This window comes from Asterias rubens, chromosome 19, assembly GCF_902459465.1.
Source record: "Asterias rubens chromosome 19, eAstRub1.3, whole genome shotgun sequence".
Taxonomy (NCBI): Eukaryota; Metazoa; Echinodermata; class Asteroidea; order Forcipulatida; family Asteriidae; genus Asterias; species Asterias rubens.
This window is the reverse complement of record NC_047080.1, coordinates 7,482,786-7,501,254: the sequence shown is the minus strand read 5'-3', so window position 1 is coordinate 7,501,254 and position 18,469 is coordinate 7,482,786. Positions and strand designations below refer to the sequence as shown.

Genomic DNA, 18,469 nt, shown 5'->3' with positions numbered 1-18,469 from the left:
ATGTAAATCTACATGTACATGTAGGTAAAGCAGATATTAGTGATTTCTAGTCTGGTCAACAACTTGTCTGTGCAAAATCTTGGCCTATTGCAATACGTATTCTATTGTTGGTGTAGCATCCATGCTTGATCTGTACATTGGGCCCTGTTCTATGCATCAGTGCCTGTTTTATTGACGTTTATTCGTTTTATTTTGATAGGAGCTTCATGACAGACAGAATCGACTGACAGCCAATAAGAATAATGTCATTAAGGAGCTACAGAGAGAGCTGAATGACAAGGAGTACAGCATACAGGTAAGTAGCTCAGATATCAAACTAAATCGCAATCAATGGGAGACTTTGGAGACGCTGGCGGCAGCAGACATAACGGTCGTTTTTTCCAGCTCTGAGCATGTGTGCACATGGTCAGTATTGTGCACGTAGGTCCTGCATGGGCACTACTGGCGAGAACTGTGAAAAGGACCGTCCAAAAGTATCAATTCATTGATAAACTGCAAAAACGAAACCAACATTTGAAGTCCAAGTTTAACCAAGCCCTCCAAGGAGCAGAAGATTTGAAAGCAGAACTTGAAGCGATAACTAGTGAGCTTGAAAGTTTGAAGCAAGCAACCCCAAGGAGTATCAATCCTGAGATCAATCGACTTCAGAAGCAGCTGAGAAATGCACATAATCTGAATGAGCTTCTAAAGAGACATATAGACCTGAATAGCTCCCAAGATACAGACCAACCGAGCTTCAATCCAGAATTGATTGTAGATTTGGCAAAGGAGATAGAACGACTTCAAGATCAACTCGGTCAATCACAGGAGAAAAAGAAGACTTCATCTTCAATAGAAATAGAAAGAAGTGCCTTGAAGGTGTCACCTCCTGATGCTAATGCATTTGGAGCCTTACGACAAGAGCTTAAAAAATCTCAGTCTGAGCTCGAAGACTTGAAACGTAAATATAGAGGACTCCAAGTAAAACTTCAAGCCACTGAAGGGACAGTCCATCACCAGGCAGAGCGCATCAATCGCTTCCGTAGAGAGATGCATAATGCAGGTCTAGCACCTCCATCAACTCCAAAGAGATTTCACAGTGACTCAAATCTGCTACATCTCAGTAATTCTGGAGTCAGTCCACGTAGGCTTTCAGGAATTAATCTCAGCATGTTCGCCCCAGGAGGAGGTGACAGTTCAACATCTACAAGTCCCTGTCCATCTGAACGAGGGGGACTTGATGATGTGTCAGTCAGTGAATTTGGACTGACTGATAATGTAGAGGATCTCAGACAACAGATCTCAATGCTGAAAAGTCAAGTTGATCGTTACAAGCGCATCATCAGACACCTACAGCGCCGACTCCGTAATGAAGAACATTCACGCAGTCCAAATAGAGCCCCAAGCCCTATGAGCGATAGCAGCTCTAGTGGCTGGTTTGAACTCACAGCAAATCAAGATGCCTTTGAGAGATTAAAACAAGAGGTAGATAACTTAAGAGCACAGGTACATGAAACCAATGAAGCTAATGCTACTCTCAAACATATAAACACTGATCTACAAGATCAACTGCAGGTAGTTGATGCTGCTACGGCCTCTAGAGGGCGCTGTTTAAGTGATGAGATGCTCAAATCGCAAGAGGGAGAAATTGCTGTGCTGAAAAAGCAGTTACAGGAATCTCAGAATCTGTGTGGATTATTGAAGTCGATGATGAATGAGGCTTTATATGCTATGGAGGAAGTCGTGGAGAAACATGGAGGTGATAAAGAGAAGGAACGCAACATCTCACCCAGTAAGATTAGTCATGTCCAGTATAAGATGCAGAAGAGCAGGGACTTGGCTGATAAACTCAATCAAGTACTTAAAGGTAAGTTTAATGTCTCATTAACTTTATCCACTTTGAAGTACAAAATACTAAAATGTGAATGTTTTTAAGTGTCGAGCCCGGTCGATACTTTCTGCGATGGCGAAGCACAATTTGACGTTACAATTTTGCAACGAATAATTCAAAACAGTTTGTTCAAAAAAAATCGCAGCCATGTGACGTAAAAATCTGCTTGGCATTTGCATATGAACCGAGCTTTAGGTGTTCTTATTGCAATAAAAAAATGAATGGAAAATTTAATTTATCAACCTCCCTCTATACCCCTATTCTCTAACATTGAAATTTAAACAAATTGTTTTTATGAAATGGTTGTTGATAGAGGAGAAGCTTCATGAGGTAGCTCTGTTTTTTTGTTTACACATATGATGGAATCATACATATGCAACACTTTTCAAATTACACAAAACTGAAAAAGCAAGCATGAAGTTATAGCTCACCATGCGTCATGCTTTAGTGTATCAAACTCAAGTTCTGGTGGGTTATTCATCGCACTGTGTGTACAAATCCTGGTCATGATACTTTTGTCCTAAAGAAACGTGATTTACTCAACTTGCTTCTCTTCACAAAGGGGTAGTTGATATTGTGTTTGAAAAAGTCTTGGAGCGCCACGTCAGCCCTGGATTACAGGAATATTAGAGTTGAAACCAACGGTTCTTTTCAGAACCACCGCAACTCATTAGAGATAGTCATTACATAATGTTACCGCAAACCTTTCCATACCGTATTTCCACCATGCAAAGTTTCAAATCCTACTTAGGAATGTTATTGGCCCAATGACCTGGGGTGGATTTCAAAAAGAGTTAGGACTAGTCTTATCTCGAGTTAGGACCAGTCTTAGGACTATCCATGCAATTTGTATATCTCCTAGGACTAGTCCTAAGTTAGGACTAGTCCTAACTCTTTGTGAAATCGACCCCAGGGCACTAATGTAAACTCATTGACACACCACGTCCTATAAACTAGTTTTAACTGTTGTACCAGACAATCTTTTCAAAAATAATTGAGACTGATTACTGATTATGTTGTGGTTGTTCGACTTGAAGCTTTCTGTCCATCCCATCCTTACTGTATACCTTGCTTGTTACATATTACACCATACATTTCATTCTTCTTCCTCCATGATTACATGTAGTTGTTTCATCTCAGGCCTTGGTCTTAAGCTTTTTGTTAAGAAGCTTTTTGATAAATTAACACCTGGGTGGAGAGAAGCAATTTGCTCAAGTGTCACGACCGGGACTCAAACCCTTATTTCATGTTGTGTGAGATCTGATTCACTTTATGAGATATCTTTATTGTTTCTTTGCAGAGCCATCTCATGCTTCCAAGGTGTCCTTTGTTGATCTTAATACAAGACCACTGTATTTAGAAAGGTAATGTAGGAAAGAAAGGTCTTTATGACATGCATGAGAATACAGTGAGTCTGCTTCTCAACTGATTTCATCTGTTTTCTTTCATTATTAGTGTCATTAAAGACATCGGACACTATTGGTAATTGTCAAAGACTAGTCTTCTCACTTGGTGTATCTCAACATATGCATAACATAACAAACCTGTGAAAATTTGAGCTCAATTGGTCGTCAAAGTTGCGAAATAACAATAAAAGAAAAAGCACCCTTGTCAAACGAAGTTGTGTGCTTTCAGATGCTTGATTTTGAGACCTCAAATTCTAAATCTGAGGTCTCGAAGTCAAATTCGTGGAAAATTACTTCTCTCTCAAAAACTAGGTTACTTCAGAGGGAGCTGTTTCTCACAATGCTTTATACTATCAACCTCTCCCCATTACTCATTACCATGTAAGGTTTTATGATATTTTGAGTAATTACCAATAGTGTCAACTGCCTTTAAAAACTTGAAAGCACTGAAGAATGGTTTGTGTGGTTGACCAAATTGTCTAACCCACACTCTGCTGATCAGAAACACCAGAGCTTGAGCCTGTGTGTTCTTATCCACTCTATCCACCCTTATAGACAGATACGCAACCTATGCAGTTGAATGGCTCCTACATGTACATGTAGTTGGTCAACTTGTTGGCCAAATATTTGTGGAAAGTAAAATGCCTTGGTTGTTCTATGTATTGTCTCATATAATAAAAACAATAATAGTAATGAACATTTATCAACCGCCCATGAAACGTGCTCCTCGGCACTGGACAATTAAAAAAAAAAAAAAAAAATCAAAATTCATACAGTTTTGAAAACCTTAGATATGTATTGATTTGTTTCTATTTACCAGTTTGGAAGCAAAGGATAAGGACATATCTCGTCTGAAGCGAGAAATGAAAGAACGAAAGCAATTAAACCATAAACTACGAGAGCTTATTACCGAGAATCAAAGAGTAGCTGACGAGACCAGACAAGATCTGCAAAGGTTAGTTCAAGGCATTGATACTTCATATATTCAAGCTACTATGCTGTTTGTTGAAGAAGCCCGGTTCATACTTCCTGCGATTGAAAATATAAAGTGAATTCTGACGAATGTTTTGCAGGAGTTGAACACAGTTCAACTGTCTCCAATTTTTCTTTGTGAGTCTGTGATGTCAAAATTCATATCGCATTCGCAGGAAGTACGAACCAAGCTTTAGGGTTTTAGACATGTTAGATGATCTTAGGAAAACAATAGGCTACATGTACGACTTGATGAGTTCAAACTTAATTTGTCTATTGCTATTGTATTTGGGTTTTTTTATGTGGTTATAGAGTTTCATTACACTCGGGGTTTCTCGTTGCTTTATTGAGAACACGGGGCATTAGAAGTAACTAGTTTTAATTATTTTTGTATGAATGAAAATAAAAACAAACAACCTTAATAATTTTTAATTTGTGATTTTCAGGAGCTCTGAGCTCCTTACCTCACAGCACTGATCACTCCTTACCAGCCTAATCACTTACTCTGTTCCAGCTCGGGTACAATGATTCTAAAAAAACACATAAACCAGATACTCTTCATCTTCCAAAGGTTTTTATGCAGCTGCTCCGAACCTTTTGGGGCAATCTTACTTATCAAAATATCGTACTTTTCTCTTCACCTAATGACATCACCTTTTCAAGATTAATTGTGCTTAGACTATTTATAATGTCGTCCTCATTCCTTTTATGTTGTTGATTGTTGTACTTTTTAGAGCGTTGTGACAACTTTTTGTCTGTCTGTAAGAATGCTATTAAGTGCTTGGATTATTATTTTTAGTAGTATTATTTAATTTTTTTCTTTACTAAACTATTGGATATACAAAGAACTGGAACTGACATATTATTAATAATAATAATAATAATAATAATATCGAAGTCTTGTATAGCGCACGTATCTACCAAACAAGGTACTCAAGGCGCTGAGTATATACAAACTTTCAGAAAGATAGGTTATTGCAGTGATGAGTTTTGAGACCCAATTATTTAGCACCTTATAAGGGTTTACAAGGTGCTACGGCGCATACAGCAGCCACAGCCAGGAACACCGGGGCGAACCCCTTCTCTTTTCGAAAAGTGCACTGGGTTCTTTTACGTGCGTTACATAACACATGGGACCAACGGCTTTACGTCCCATCACTACATTTACATTTATAGATGGAAATAAAGGATGCGGGGATAAAGGATATTAATTTTGGTTTTACCCATATACATGTACACCGATGTGTGATAGCACTGTATATTCAGTACTTTTCTAAGCTCTGTAAACAAAAATCACAGGCGTATTACTCAGGTTGGATTCGAACCCACAACCTTTGCAATTCTAGAGCAGTGTCATACCAACTAATGTAGACCACCGAGATTGACCGGTAGCTAGAGGCAGTTTGAATCCTATATTTTAGCAGCAGGTACCGCCCGAGTATAATGCCTGTAATTTGTTTCACAGAGCTCGGGGAAAGTACATAAATGTTGCCAACTTTTACAAAATAATCTGAATTGGTTGACTTGGACAGATTGTCTGGAGAGGTTGAAGAGAAGAATCAGAAGATTGCTGAGCTTCACAGCCAGTTACGAGAATCCATCAAGACTTCTAAGAGGAGAGCGCCCTCTACTGACAGCCATGTTCAACCCAATGCACCCAATGCTAGCAGGGATCAGCAACTAGGGCTGTTTGAGGATGATGAGGACTTCCCTGACTCTGGATTAACCACTAATCCCAGAGAGTCCCAGATGAGACAATCTGATTGGATGAATGATAGAGGATCTGCGGTTGGTCAATCAGGACCTATGACTTCCACCATGAAACCTTCCTCAGTGACGCATCCCATCACAGCGTCTACACAAACCTACCCTCTCACGTCAAGCCGTCCGAATGGTGGTAGTGGCCAGGAGAATACTGCAGCGGAACTTACTCATGTTCGATCCAAGCTAAGAGACACTGACAGACTCAACTCAGCACTCAGAGCTGAACTAGATATCTACAAATCAGTATTGGGCGATGGGGGTATACCAAGCAGCAAGGCACGAGGGGATGGTAAACAAGACCCTAATGATGTACTTAAAGAGTATTTGGAGGAGCTGCGAGAATTACGGAAGAGATTGGAGGAATCGATCCGAGTGAATGATAGATTGAGACAGAAGCTGGAAGAAAAGCTTGCAAGTATGGGACAGGAGTCAGGTAAGGCTTACCTTGGCTGCTAGCCATCATTTAGCTAATAAGGCATTGGCAATTTAGTTTGGTTTTACTCTTACACCGATATGTGTTAGCTTTGTATACTCAGTACTTTCCTGAAATCTGTGGGAAAAAAAAATCAAAAAGCATATACTCGGGTGGGATTCAAACCCACAACCTTTGCAATTCTAGAGCAGTGTCTTACCAACTAGACCACCAAAATTGCCCGGTAGCTAGAGGCGGTTTGAATCCTATGTTGTGGCAGCGGGTACTGCAAAAACAACAAATTACAAAAATTAAAATGTTGATGTTCTGTACCATGCATGTTGTCATCAAAGGTTGAGTACATAGTGTTTGTGACTACACTATTACTTAAGTACAAAAGCTGAAGACCATTTAAAGTGTTTCCCTTCATTTTATTGTACAGTTTGGAATACAAAAATATGTTCACTGAGGGTTGAATCTTGTAGTGGTGTGTGCTGATAGTGAATAATCCTTATAGGAACAAGGACTGTCCCAATTGCTGAGGAACACAGAAAAACAGGAACCCCAATTTTCAGAGGAGAAATGTACTTAAAAAATAGTTAATGGCCTGACGTTTCTACCCCAGCAGAGTCTTTCTCAAAGGCTAAAAATGAAGAACATAATAATAACCAATAGTCCCTAAAAAAAATCACAAAATCAACAGTGCTCTCAGTCAGACCATCTTAAATGAAAGCTGATGTAACGTGAGGGTGCTATTTTACAAGTCAGAAGGTTGTGGTCAGCTTTTGCAGGTCTAAGTCAACCCAAATCCTGGATCCTGCTGGTAGCCTGTGCAGCTCGACCATGGAACCCGCCATTGTTCAATCCACTTGCACCTCTTACCATGTATTCCTTTAATCAAATTTTAAGTTTTCAGGGTTACATGTTTGTATCTACTTTAAATAATATTTCCAAGCCTTTTATATTGTTCTTGATTAAATTGCAGAAGGTGTAACATTCATCCATCTTCAAGAGACCAATATAGAATTGACTGAAGTAAACAACTCCATGAAAACAACACTATCTGAGAAGGAGCGTACCATTAAGGACTTGAGGGGTGAACTACAGCACTCTAAGTTATTAAAGTCTGAGCTCAACCAGAAGGACTGCACCATTCAAGACTTGAGGGATAAACTACAGAAATATTATTCTTCACAATCTGACAAGGATCATACCATTAAGGGTTTAAGGGATGAACTACAGCAAATTCATTCCTCAAAAGTGGAATTTATTGAAATGGAACGCACCATTTCCAATCTTAAGGATGATCTTAAAGTGGCAAGAAAAGATGTACAAAGGTAAGTAGAAAACCTCATGCTATTTATCTGACATTCTAGTAACCAAGAGTGGTTTGCGATAACATCATGTGAATGCAACGTTGAGTCATTAACCAACGGTTCTTTTTAGAACCAACACTACTCAATAAGAGAGATTCACATGGTGTTATAGCAAACCTCTCTTCCACCATGCAAGACATTCTAGTACTTTAATAACAGTGTGTTCCACACTTGACCAAGCATTACATGTGTTTTATAACCCAAAAACATTAACTCAGTCCCCAGTCCTTCCTCTACATGTATCTTTTCACACAAGTGCCAATTATTGTCATAAACTAGGGCTCATTGTGTGAAACGATTTAGTTCATGTCTGACTTGACTGGTTATATATTTAGGCTTGTGTCAGACAAATATGACATTGGTTAGAAGTTTCAGAATTTACCTCTAATTTACTTCCAAAATCATATAATAGCACTATAGATAAGAAGGATCAGAACCTTTACCATGCAGTTAACTACCTCCATGGTTAACTTAACAGCAAAGATTGTTCCTTGTCACAGAAGATGTGGTACACTAGACCGTACATGTCTGGTGTCTGTTTAAACATTTTTGGGTCCACTTTGGTCCCTCGCACATTGCTTTAGCACATGTAGGAAACAAGCTAATGACAATGCTCTGTGAAAACTCTTTAGCTTTAATGGTTCAAAGAACACAAAGAAATAATTTGCTATTTTTTTTCCTCTGCTTTTGTTCCTGGTGGTTGCTTTTTGGAGGTTTGTTCTTTCATGTTTGTTTCTCCCTTGTTCTGTGTATTTGTTTTTCTACAGGGCCTCAACGGAGAACAACGTTTTTTTACACTGATGGGTCTACCATTTTAAATAATAATTAATAATAATAATAATAAAATACAAAGCGTAAGAAAACAATCATTTGTTCAGACTGACCATCGTTATTTTGTATGAAATGAGCTGTGAAGTTGTTACTAACTAGCAATTACGTGTTTAACAGGTACAAAGCTGAAAGCCTTCGTCTGAGAGATCAGATTGAAGAAAACACACATCTAGCTGAATCACTTCGATTTGAACTAAGTGTTTATGAGCACATCCATACCAAAGGTAGGTAAAACCTTCAACCAGGAGTGTAGGACACAGCATTAACCCTTTCAATACCACACTGTTTATTGCACATATGCTTAAAGACACTGAACACTATTGGTAATTGTCAAAGACCAGTCTTCCCACTTGTTGTATTTCAACATGTGCATAAAATAACAACCTGTGAAAATTTGAACTCAATTGGTCGTCAACGTTGCAAGATAATAATGGAAGAAAAAATACCCTTGCCACACAAGTTGTGTGCTTTCAGATTTTGAGACCTCATAATCTAATTCAGAGGTTTTGAAATCAAATTCAAATATTTTAGTGAGAAATTACTTCTTTCTAAAAAACTACGCTACTTCAGATGGAGCTGTTTCTCACAATGTTTTACACTATCAACAGCTCTCCATTGCTCGTACCAAGTAAGTTTTTATGTTCCATATTATTTTGAGTAATTACTGATAGTGTCCAGTGCCTTTAATTGAATTGTTTCAGATTCTCAGATGAGTCCACGTGGTTCAGGAGGAGCCAGTCCACGTCTCCCCTCAGTCCGAGATCCAGGTACCGGACTAGACTTATCGGAGCTCCTTAAAGAAATGCGACATCTTCGTATCCAGCTTGAGCGCATTATCGACACTAACAATGCACTGAGACTCAAACTAGAGGAGATGATGAAGACTACTGGTCAAGGAGTCAAGTCACCACAAGAGGACCACAGGACTTCCGTGACTACTGTCACCATGACAACAGCTTTAGAGAGGGATAGAGTTGGTAAGGCTGCAAGGAGTTTTACCCCTCGTCAACTGTTTGAAGGTAATACCTTGTTGCTTGTTTTTATTCTCAATTTTATAGTGCTTTTTGCATTGTATTTAACCGGAATCTCTCTTTTACTGAATTTGTATTTTTTAATGCACATTAATTTTGTGCTTTTATAGTTTTAACTGCTTGTCTATATTTTTATACTGTATGCCATGTTTTAATAATGTCCATCTATAATATCTCTTCTTAAATTGTGGCATCAGGAGATTAACTCGATAGTAATTTAGTTTACTTTTTAAAAATCCATCAGGGGTGCTTTTTGTTTTTCTTCTTTTATATTGTAGGGCCTATGTACATGTATTTGTTTGCTTTACCGTTCTTATTGTCTGTACTTGCATTTTTACCTGTCAAATTAATAAATTAATAATAAATGAATGAACATTTGGTTGGACCAACACATTTAGATTTAGATTTTAAAGGGAAGGTTTACGTTTGGTAATCACTCTTCAAATTAATGACAATGCAAACTTACTTGACTAGAAGTACAGCAGCTATCTATATTATAAAACATTTTGAGAGTCAATACACTTTGAAGGTATGTGGTTATGGAAAAAGATATCCGTTTTTATGCCCCAAAATTTGAATTTGAGAAAAGTTATATGTTTCCAATTACAGATTAGTCTTCCTGTGTGGAAATTAAATTTTGTCCATGTTAGTTCTATTGTATCTACATTTATTTAGGATTAAAACAATGGAATGGTTCCAAAAACCAATGTTAAGCTTCTACAAGAATGTTACAAGCTTTCAATCATTTAAGTTAATGCACAAAACAATCTGCCAATGATAAGTGGTGGTTATTTAAAAGCTGGAAATGAACTATTGTGAGAATCCCCGGACATTAAATCACGTCGATTCGCCATGTACATAAATTTTGCATGTTACTTATTTGTTGTGCGTTGTCTGTAGCATATACATGTTTACAAGTTTTTGTATGTTTTAGTTTGTCAAAATTCATTCAGAAAACAAAAAGTGGATTTTGTTGCAGCTTTTGTTTCATGAGCTACCACAGTACATATAATTCTCCAATAAATTGATGTACATGTTCTCTTCCAGGCATGTATGCTTTGTTTTTGAAGACATTTTCTCCCTGGTAAAGGGCACCCTATGAGGAAATTGTAAATTTCTACTGTCACTTTTCCAGGGTACCAGGGGAGATGGAGGCATTCGCCTTCCTTGCCTCCGTGGAGTATCAAGCCTGCTCTTCATTATTTGATTTAACATGTATTAAGGTCACATTCTGATTTTCTTCTGAATGCTAAATTGTAATAATTCTGGTTTGCGTTTCAGATGGTGTTCTCAGACATGATGTAGCCTGTCAAACAACCCTGTCTGGTCGCCAGGCTACATCCTACATGTGTATGGTTGATGGTACGCTGCAAGATGAAGAGTACTATGATATACCAGGTATGGAGTTGCTATGGCAGTGTATATGATGACAAAAAATAAGGTGCACAATTAGGGAAACTTACTTTCTCCTGAAGACGAGCAGAGTATACTGTTCGAAACGTTGGGACCATTACGGCTCTTTTTACAGCCAACACTCCCATAAAAGAGATTTAATACACGGTTATACCCGCAAGTTTACTATTTATTAATGGTTCATTCGAATTTTACTTTTTTTTTTTTTCCCACTCCACTGCACTATGTGGTTATATTTCCATATTCTTATTGTTCACACTCTTGTTTGGACTTGGAAATAAAGCTCAGTTAAAAAAAACTTAATAACTATTGGTATAATAACTATTGGTATAATAACTATTGGTATAACTATCACGCAACCATCCCGCTACTCCCTTCGCTCCTCTCAAGGCATCATGCTGAACCACCCATCTCCTAAGATGCTACACCCACACTTGGTGATAGAGCATTCACTACTGCTGCTACCAAACTGTGGAATAAACTCCCAATATCTCTCCGTAATCAACAATCTGTCAATATGTTCAAAACACTGCTAAAAACTCACCTGTTCTGTTAACAACATCTCTGTCAAGCGCATTTGAACATGTATATGGAAAATGCGCTGTACAAATACATTATTATTATTAACCGCAACCCCAATGTACTTTGTGGTTTTCAAATGCATTTCTCCTTGACTCTATTATTACTTGTATGACAAATCAACGCTAAGTTGTCTTGGATGAGAATGAGACTAATTATTGTATGTGTATTTCATGTATTTGCTGCAGGAGTGACACCTCTTAGAAACGCTGATGGGATGTCTTCAGTAACCAAGACAGCCTATGAATCAAGAAGCAGTAATCCAGATCTACATGATGGGAGTGAAGGAAATAAACATGCTATTGCCGATGTAGCTACTTATGATACATTGAAACATAATCTACATGAAGCAAGGATTCACATGAATGTCATTGATACCAAGTTGTCTGAGATGATTCGATTACACCCAGAGGTAAGGGAATGGTGGAGTAATTCTTAGGGTGCGTTCGATAAGCTTCCCCGGGTAGACCCCGACCTGCCCCCGGTACGTTCGAATAGCTTTGACGTCATTCCAGGGGCTCACCCTGGTCAGCCGAGGTGCCCTGCTTGTGGAACGGGTCACTTGGGGCTGGCCCCAGGTGCATGATTTCACCACGATAGGGCGAGTGATCGTTCATCATGGTTAGTTAACAGGGAGAGCACCGGGGGGTCGACACAGGGAAGCTAATCGAACCCATCCATAATTATACTATTGATAAAGACTTTTAATGCGTGCATATCCACCCTGCTGGATGTTCAAGGCACAGTAAAACCAAAAACAAAACAAAAGGAAAAAGACACAACAAAATTAGTCCTTGAAAACCTGTGACATAAAATAAGTTTTGAGTAGAAATTTGAATTTTGTGTTACAAAGACAAGATCTAACATTAAGTGATAGAGGGTTCCAGATGCGTGGCACAGCTGAAGAAAAGAATTTGTAATTCTGTAATTTTGTTAAGTATTTTTAATGTTATGAGTGTGCTAGACAAAGCAAATTTCAGTATTTCTTTGTATGGACAATAAACAAAAAAACAGAATTGAATTGAATTGAATTGAGTAATAATAATTACAAATTCTTATATACTGCATTTCACAATAACCCTCTCAATGCGCTTTACATTAGTTCCCCTGGTTATTAGGCCAATAACAATCCTTTAGTCTATCTCAGCTCACTGGTGAGTATACAGCCGGTGCTGCGAGTTACCGTCCTCCAAGCAAATCATTTACAGTATCAACCTCTACCCTCACAAGAACTCACTTATACCCCTGGGTGAAGAGAAGCAATTATAGTCAAGTTTCTTGCTCAAAGACACAAGTGTCATGACCGGGATTCAAACCCACACTCCGGTGACTTAACCACCAGAACTTGAATTTGATGCTCTTAATAACCACTCGGCCATGACACGCTACTTCGGTTTGATATCGCAACTTTCCCCTTTGATCTTTCAGTCATCCAAGGATGTGCTTAATCTGTCTGATGAAGTACATAAGCTAAAGACTCATCTAGATGAGTGTAATCATCAGCTAGCACGCTTCTGGAAAGGTCGATTACCTCAGGGGGATCAGGTAGCAAGATTGAGGAGACGGCTAAAGGAACAGGACACTCTAATGAAGGAGGCCCTCCAGAGACTGACTTCGACCAATCGACTGAAAGAAGACATGGAGCTGGCTCTGATACAGCAATGTAAGTAGACGAGATCTGAGTCCAACTTCATAGAGATGCTTAAGCAGCAAATAATGCTGAACAAATGTCTGCTTAGCATAAATGAGCAGGATACCAGTCACAAGTTGTACATGTGGAATTGTAATTTGGCTGGTGTCCTTATTTTGGTAAGCTTAATTTTGTTGTGCTTAGCTACTTGTTATGTTTAAACAGTTTTATCAATTGGGCCATGGTTTGGTGTGGTCACAGGTTTGGGCAATCTTTTAAAAATAAAAGACTTATTGAAACCCAATAAACTTTACTTTTTTTTAAATGTTTGTTTAGTTATTATTGTGTAAATTTGTATATTTGAAATAGTACTTGGTGTGAAGTTGTTCTGGTTGACCCCATTTGTATAGACGATGTGACCTATGTTTACATTCAAACTGCCCTCTGTTGACAAAACACTGTATACGTCATGTTTCGCCGGGCAAAACGACGCGTAGTCATGGTAAGATTGCATACACTTTCTAGCTGGCTGCCAAAACACAAAGGTTTTGCCCGGCAGTATGCGCGCGAATCATGTTATGGTCAGATGGTTCTCGAGTGACCTCAGAGGTCACATCGTCTATATTATTTGTATCACCTGTATTTACATTATTTCTTTTTTCAATGGATCAGTTTGATCGGTCTGCCAATGTTTGACATCTGTGAAAAGAGCTGTTTGTTTAATTAAAACTTTAAACTGTCTTAATAGAATTGTTCTTGTCCTTTACAGTGTCCCAGACACATCAGGTTTTGAGGCAGGCAAGAGGCAACCTGGAGGTAGGATATGAAAGATCTTGTTATATTGACTATTCAACTAGTTGTGTAATGGCTGGGATAAGGACTGCCCACTCAAATTCAGCTTCGTGCTGAAAGATTTGTCCCAATATGTACTAAGTTTTTTGGGGGCTTTTTTACCGATAAAACATCACCCATTATTTACTATTTCCCCCAAAACATGAGCACCTTGAAATGTTCACATATACGTTAATGGGTGTGTTTGTTGAAAACTGCATGATCAGAAATGCTATTCCCTTCCCAAAATCAATGGTGCATGTACATCACTAAGTATATCATAAGGAGTTGCCAAAGTTGGAAACCACTAAATCCTCATATATGGACGTTTGACTTTGAATTGAGCAGTCAATTGCTTGCTGTAATGTGAGCTTCTCCAGCATTGAACAAAGGTATTGGACAATATTGGTAATTACTAAAAATAACTGTTAGCATAAAAACTTCCTCGGTAACAAGCAATGGAGAGCTGTTGATAGCATTTATAAACATTGTGAGAAACGGCTCCCTCTGAAGTAACATAGTTTTTGAGAAGAGGTAATTTCCCACTCAAATAATAAAATACCTCAGGCCTGGAGAAAGCCTTTTTAAGGCATCTGAAAGCACATCAATTTGTGCAACAAGCCTGAGGGTGTTTTTTCTTTCATTATTCTCTTGCAACTTCGATGGCCAATCGAGTCAAAATTTGCACAGACTTGTTAAATCATGCATATTATGTTGAGATACACCAAGTAAGAATACTGGTCTTTGACAATTACCAATAGTGTCCAGCTGTCGATTTGACCAAACTCTTCCTAACTTAGGATTAATCCCAGGACCTTTAGGACGAGTTCAGTTCCGTATCCAAAGATGATAGGATGGGTTACCCGTCCTAACTCGAGATAGAAGTAATCCTATCGTTTCGTGAAATCGGCTGCAGTGCCTTTACAGCTGAACTAGGTCCACTTTAGATTATCACATTGTGAGATTGACTTATCTGAGATTCCACTGATAGTTGAGGTGCTAAGTTGAGGTGCTAAGTTGAGGTGCTAAGTTGAGGTGCTAACATGAGATGGATTGTTTGTTACCTTGTTCATACAGGCTCAGACCGGTAGTGCATCAATCCCATGAAGATGGAGTTGAAGAATGTTGCTTGACAGCTGGTCATTTATGAGTGGACATCAGTGAGTTGACATCATCATGTATATATTAACAGCAGACAATCTACAATGTTTGGACATGAACATATCAACACTAAAAAGTGGACATCAATGAGTGGATTATTGGGGCTGAATTCTTTGTACATCCTTTATTTCTCTAATACAAAAGCGCTTCCATTGTAAATGACCGTCTGTGTGGGTTGATTTCTGCTACAGCTTAGACAGAGATTTTGCTTAGACTTAGAGATTCTAACATGTAAACATTCTACATGTCTTGAAATGCTGAGATTAATATGTGAGTGTTGATATAGGGCCTAACAACTTGACTGTGGTCAATAACTGGCATCCGAGCTGGCTGTGTGTGTGTGTCAAAACAGTGACGTACAATCTTCGCTACTGAATTGCTTGCCTCTGTATAAACAAGTTTATTTTTAAGTTTTTAATGAATTATTTCAAGTTTATGGGTGGATGTCTTTTTTAAGATGATGTGGAGTTACATGTATACCCCTGGTCTTGTCACATAATGATGCATTGTATACATGTAGGTTGGGTTCCACAATAACCGTACTTGAATTTCACTGACCAGTATTTGATTCTGTACTTAAAATTAGATGGCTGGGTAAACATGGGTAAATGGGTACATGGAAGTTACCGCAAATCAAAATTCCAAATAATTGTATCAATAGTTTTGGTTGACTGTGTAAACGTCGTAATGAACCCAAGCATTCAAACCTTGACTGTAACAATTGTGCATTCCATTCAATATGAAAGTATGAAAATACAAAAGGTAGAAGTATTAAACTACATGTAGTGCGTGGTCCAACGATATGTAGGCCAATGGAATCGCTATGCGTTTTTTTAATTTTTAAATATAATTATAGGGTCCAATAAAAGCAGAATTCATTGATGAGTAGCGAATATAATTGGGCGCTGATGTATTTCCAAACATTAATAGTAGATTGACCATAGTAATCACTCAGTTATATCTGTTTTATGGTAATTAATATATACATGTATAACAGAACTGTTAAGATAGTGTGCTGTTCTAATGTCAAATTCACCACTTAGAAATATTGAATATAAATTAATTTGTGCCAAATTCAAATGCTAGAGAATGAAATGTAGGGTTAAAGGTTGATTTTTTTTAGTATTAAATCATTGTGCAATAGTGATGTAAACATGAGTTCCCATGACAACATGAATCTTAACATGCCATTTCCTGCTGTGAGTGTGATTGTTTGGGTTTTTAGAAATTTTACTTTTTAATTAATTTTTATTTTGGGGGAAGCTAAGGGCCCAAGTATTCTGACCAAATCTTTGTGTAAATTAAGGACGATTCAGTCCCAGATATTATGGATATTATGTCAAACTTCATTGACACTTATGTGTAAAACACATAAACCTGTAAGTTGTATCAGGGTTTAAGAAGGAACGTTGGGCGCCAGGCAAAATAGTTTTAAAAATTATGAAGTCAGACTAAGAATTTAAGCGTGTACATTTTGACTAAAGTCTAAGATATAAAACGTAAGATGTTATAAAAAAAATTAGGAAATAATAATGTGATAGCTTTGAAACTTTTGACATTCCACAGACACTGGTACTTTTTTCAGATAATCAGTAATTGTCAAGACACTATACTTTTAGTATTGTTGCTTTAACACAATGTAGCAGTCACAGCTTTAAAAGAAATGCTTACTTAAGTTCAGGTTTTGTTGATTTATTGTTTGTTTGAGGTGGACTTGTTAATTTGTAAATATTTTGAGCTTTGTTTGAGAGATTGTCCCAGTGACATATCCAATTCTTTGGAGAACATTCAATGTTTAAAGGCAGTGGACACGTTTGGTTAATACTCAAAATAATTATTAGCATAAAACCTAATGGGGAGAGGTTGATAGTATAAAACCTTGTGAAAACGGCTCCCTCTGAAGTAACGTAATTTTCGAGAAAGAAGTAATTTTCCTCGAATTTGATTTCGAGACCTCAGATTTAGAATTTGATGTCTCGAAATCAAGCATCTGAAAGCACACAAATTCGTCCAACAAGGGTGTTTTTTTCTTTCATTATTATCTGGCAACTTCGATGACCGATTGAGCTCAAATTTTCACAGGTTTGTTATTTTATGCATATGTTGAGATACACCAAGTGAGAGGACTGGTCTTTGATAATTACCAATAGTGTCCAGTGTCTTTAAGTTCAGGTTTTGTTGATCTATTGTTTGTTTGAGGTGGATTTGTTAATTTGTATATTTTGAGCTTGGTTTGAGAGATTAACTCAGAGACATATCCAATTCTCTAGAGAACATTCAATGTTTAAGCCCTTGTGTACATTACATGCATTGTATAGCGCTATCACCAAAGTGCCTAAAAGCTTCACTCGGTTTGAATTGTAGATCTTTACCATGCTGCTACCATCTTGGTCATGTTCCCTGTATCCAGTAATGGTAATGAATGCTAGTATTCATTGCACAACATAGGATCCAGACTATTTGTTGTCTTCCAGCCTCGGTTTGGTTACATTGATTTGGATTGGAGTAAAACCAAGATGGCCGCACCATGATGAATTGTGTTAAAGGATATCACTATAATTATAGTAGGAGTGAAATGTTTGTACATGTACTTAATTGATTGCTGAAGTAAAAGTAATTAACACCCATGCCAGGTTTATTACACATAGGAATATCAAGCGACTGTACATTCCATACTTCCTGGTGCTTCAATTTGTTTTTTATTCAATTTTTTTTTTTAGATACCCACTTAGTTTACTTTATCTTGTTTTTAAGGTACCCACAAAGGTTAGTATGAAATAATTTTTAGTCAAGTATTCACTTATTATTTGCAGCTGTAATTCATGATAATTGTAAAGTTAAATGTGGATAAAGTAAGATTTGATTTCTTATGAATGCACTGTTTTAGTTGAATGAAGGAAATGATTGTTCTTGCCATTAGTAATTTAGCAGATTGTGATCAGACAGTCTTGACTGGCATGCCATTTTATGTTGAACTATATAGAATGACAACTATTCTGTTAATTTTAATGTTTTATAACACCCCCCCCCCCCCCTATAAAAAAAATACAAAATGTATCTTTTTTTCCCCAGTGCATACAATATTAGTTTATTACTTGTATTAACTTAATTTTGTTTAGGTTTAACAAAGAAAAAAAGAACAGAGATTGGCAAAATAGGGAGACCACATAGAGCTATGGGAGAGCATCAACAT

At 37.6% G+C, this 18,469-nt stretch overlaps 1 protein-coding gene across 1 annotated transcript in view; it reads left to right on the top strand.

Annotated features, from left to right (window-relative positions):
* The window catches only part of LOC117303336 (myomegalin-like), a 56,444-nt gene extending 40,189 nt beyond the window's left edge, over positions 1-16,255 (top strand). Inside the window, exons 24-36 of the mRNA XM_033787502.1 lie at positions 200-295; positions 475-1,846; positions 3,171-3,234; positions 4,097-4,231; positions 5,781-6,445; positions 7,410-7,761; positions 8,749-8,855; positions 9,333-9,650; positions 10,944-11,060; positions 11,843-12,066; positions 13,083-13,317; positions 14,054-14,100; positions 15,193-16,255. Of these exons, the coding sequence (XP_033643393.1) occupies positions 200-295; positions 475-1,846; positions 3,171-3,234; positions 4,097-4,231; positions 5,781-6,445; positions 7,410-7,761; positions 8,749-8,855; positions 9,333-9,650; positions 10,944-11,060; positions 11,843-12,066; positions 13,083-13,317; positions 14,054-14,100; positions 15,193-15,222 (3,762 nt within the window). The 3' untranslated portion in view covers positions 15,223-16,255. The remainder of the gene's footprint in view (positions 1-199; positions 296-474; positions 1,847-3,170; positions 3,235-4,096; positions 4,232-5,780; positions 6,446-7,409; positions 7,762-8,748; positions 8,856-9,332; positions 9,651-10,943; positions 11,061-11,842; positions 12,067-13,082; positions 13,318-14,053; positions 14,101-15,192) is intronic.
* Positions 16,256-18,469: the final 2,214 nt, after the last annotated feature.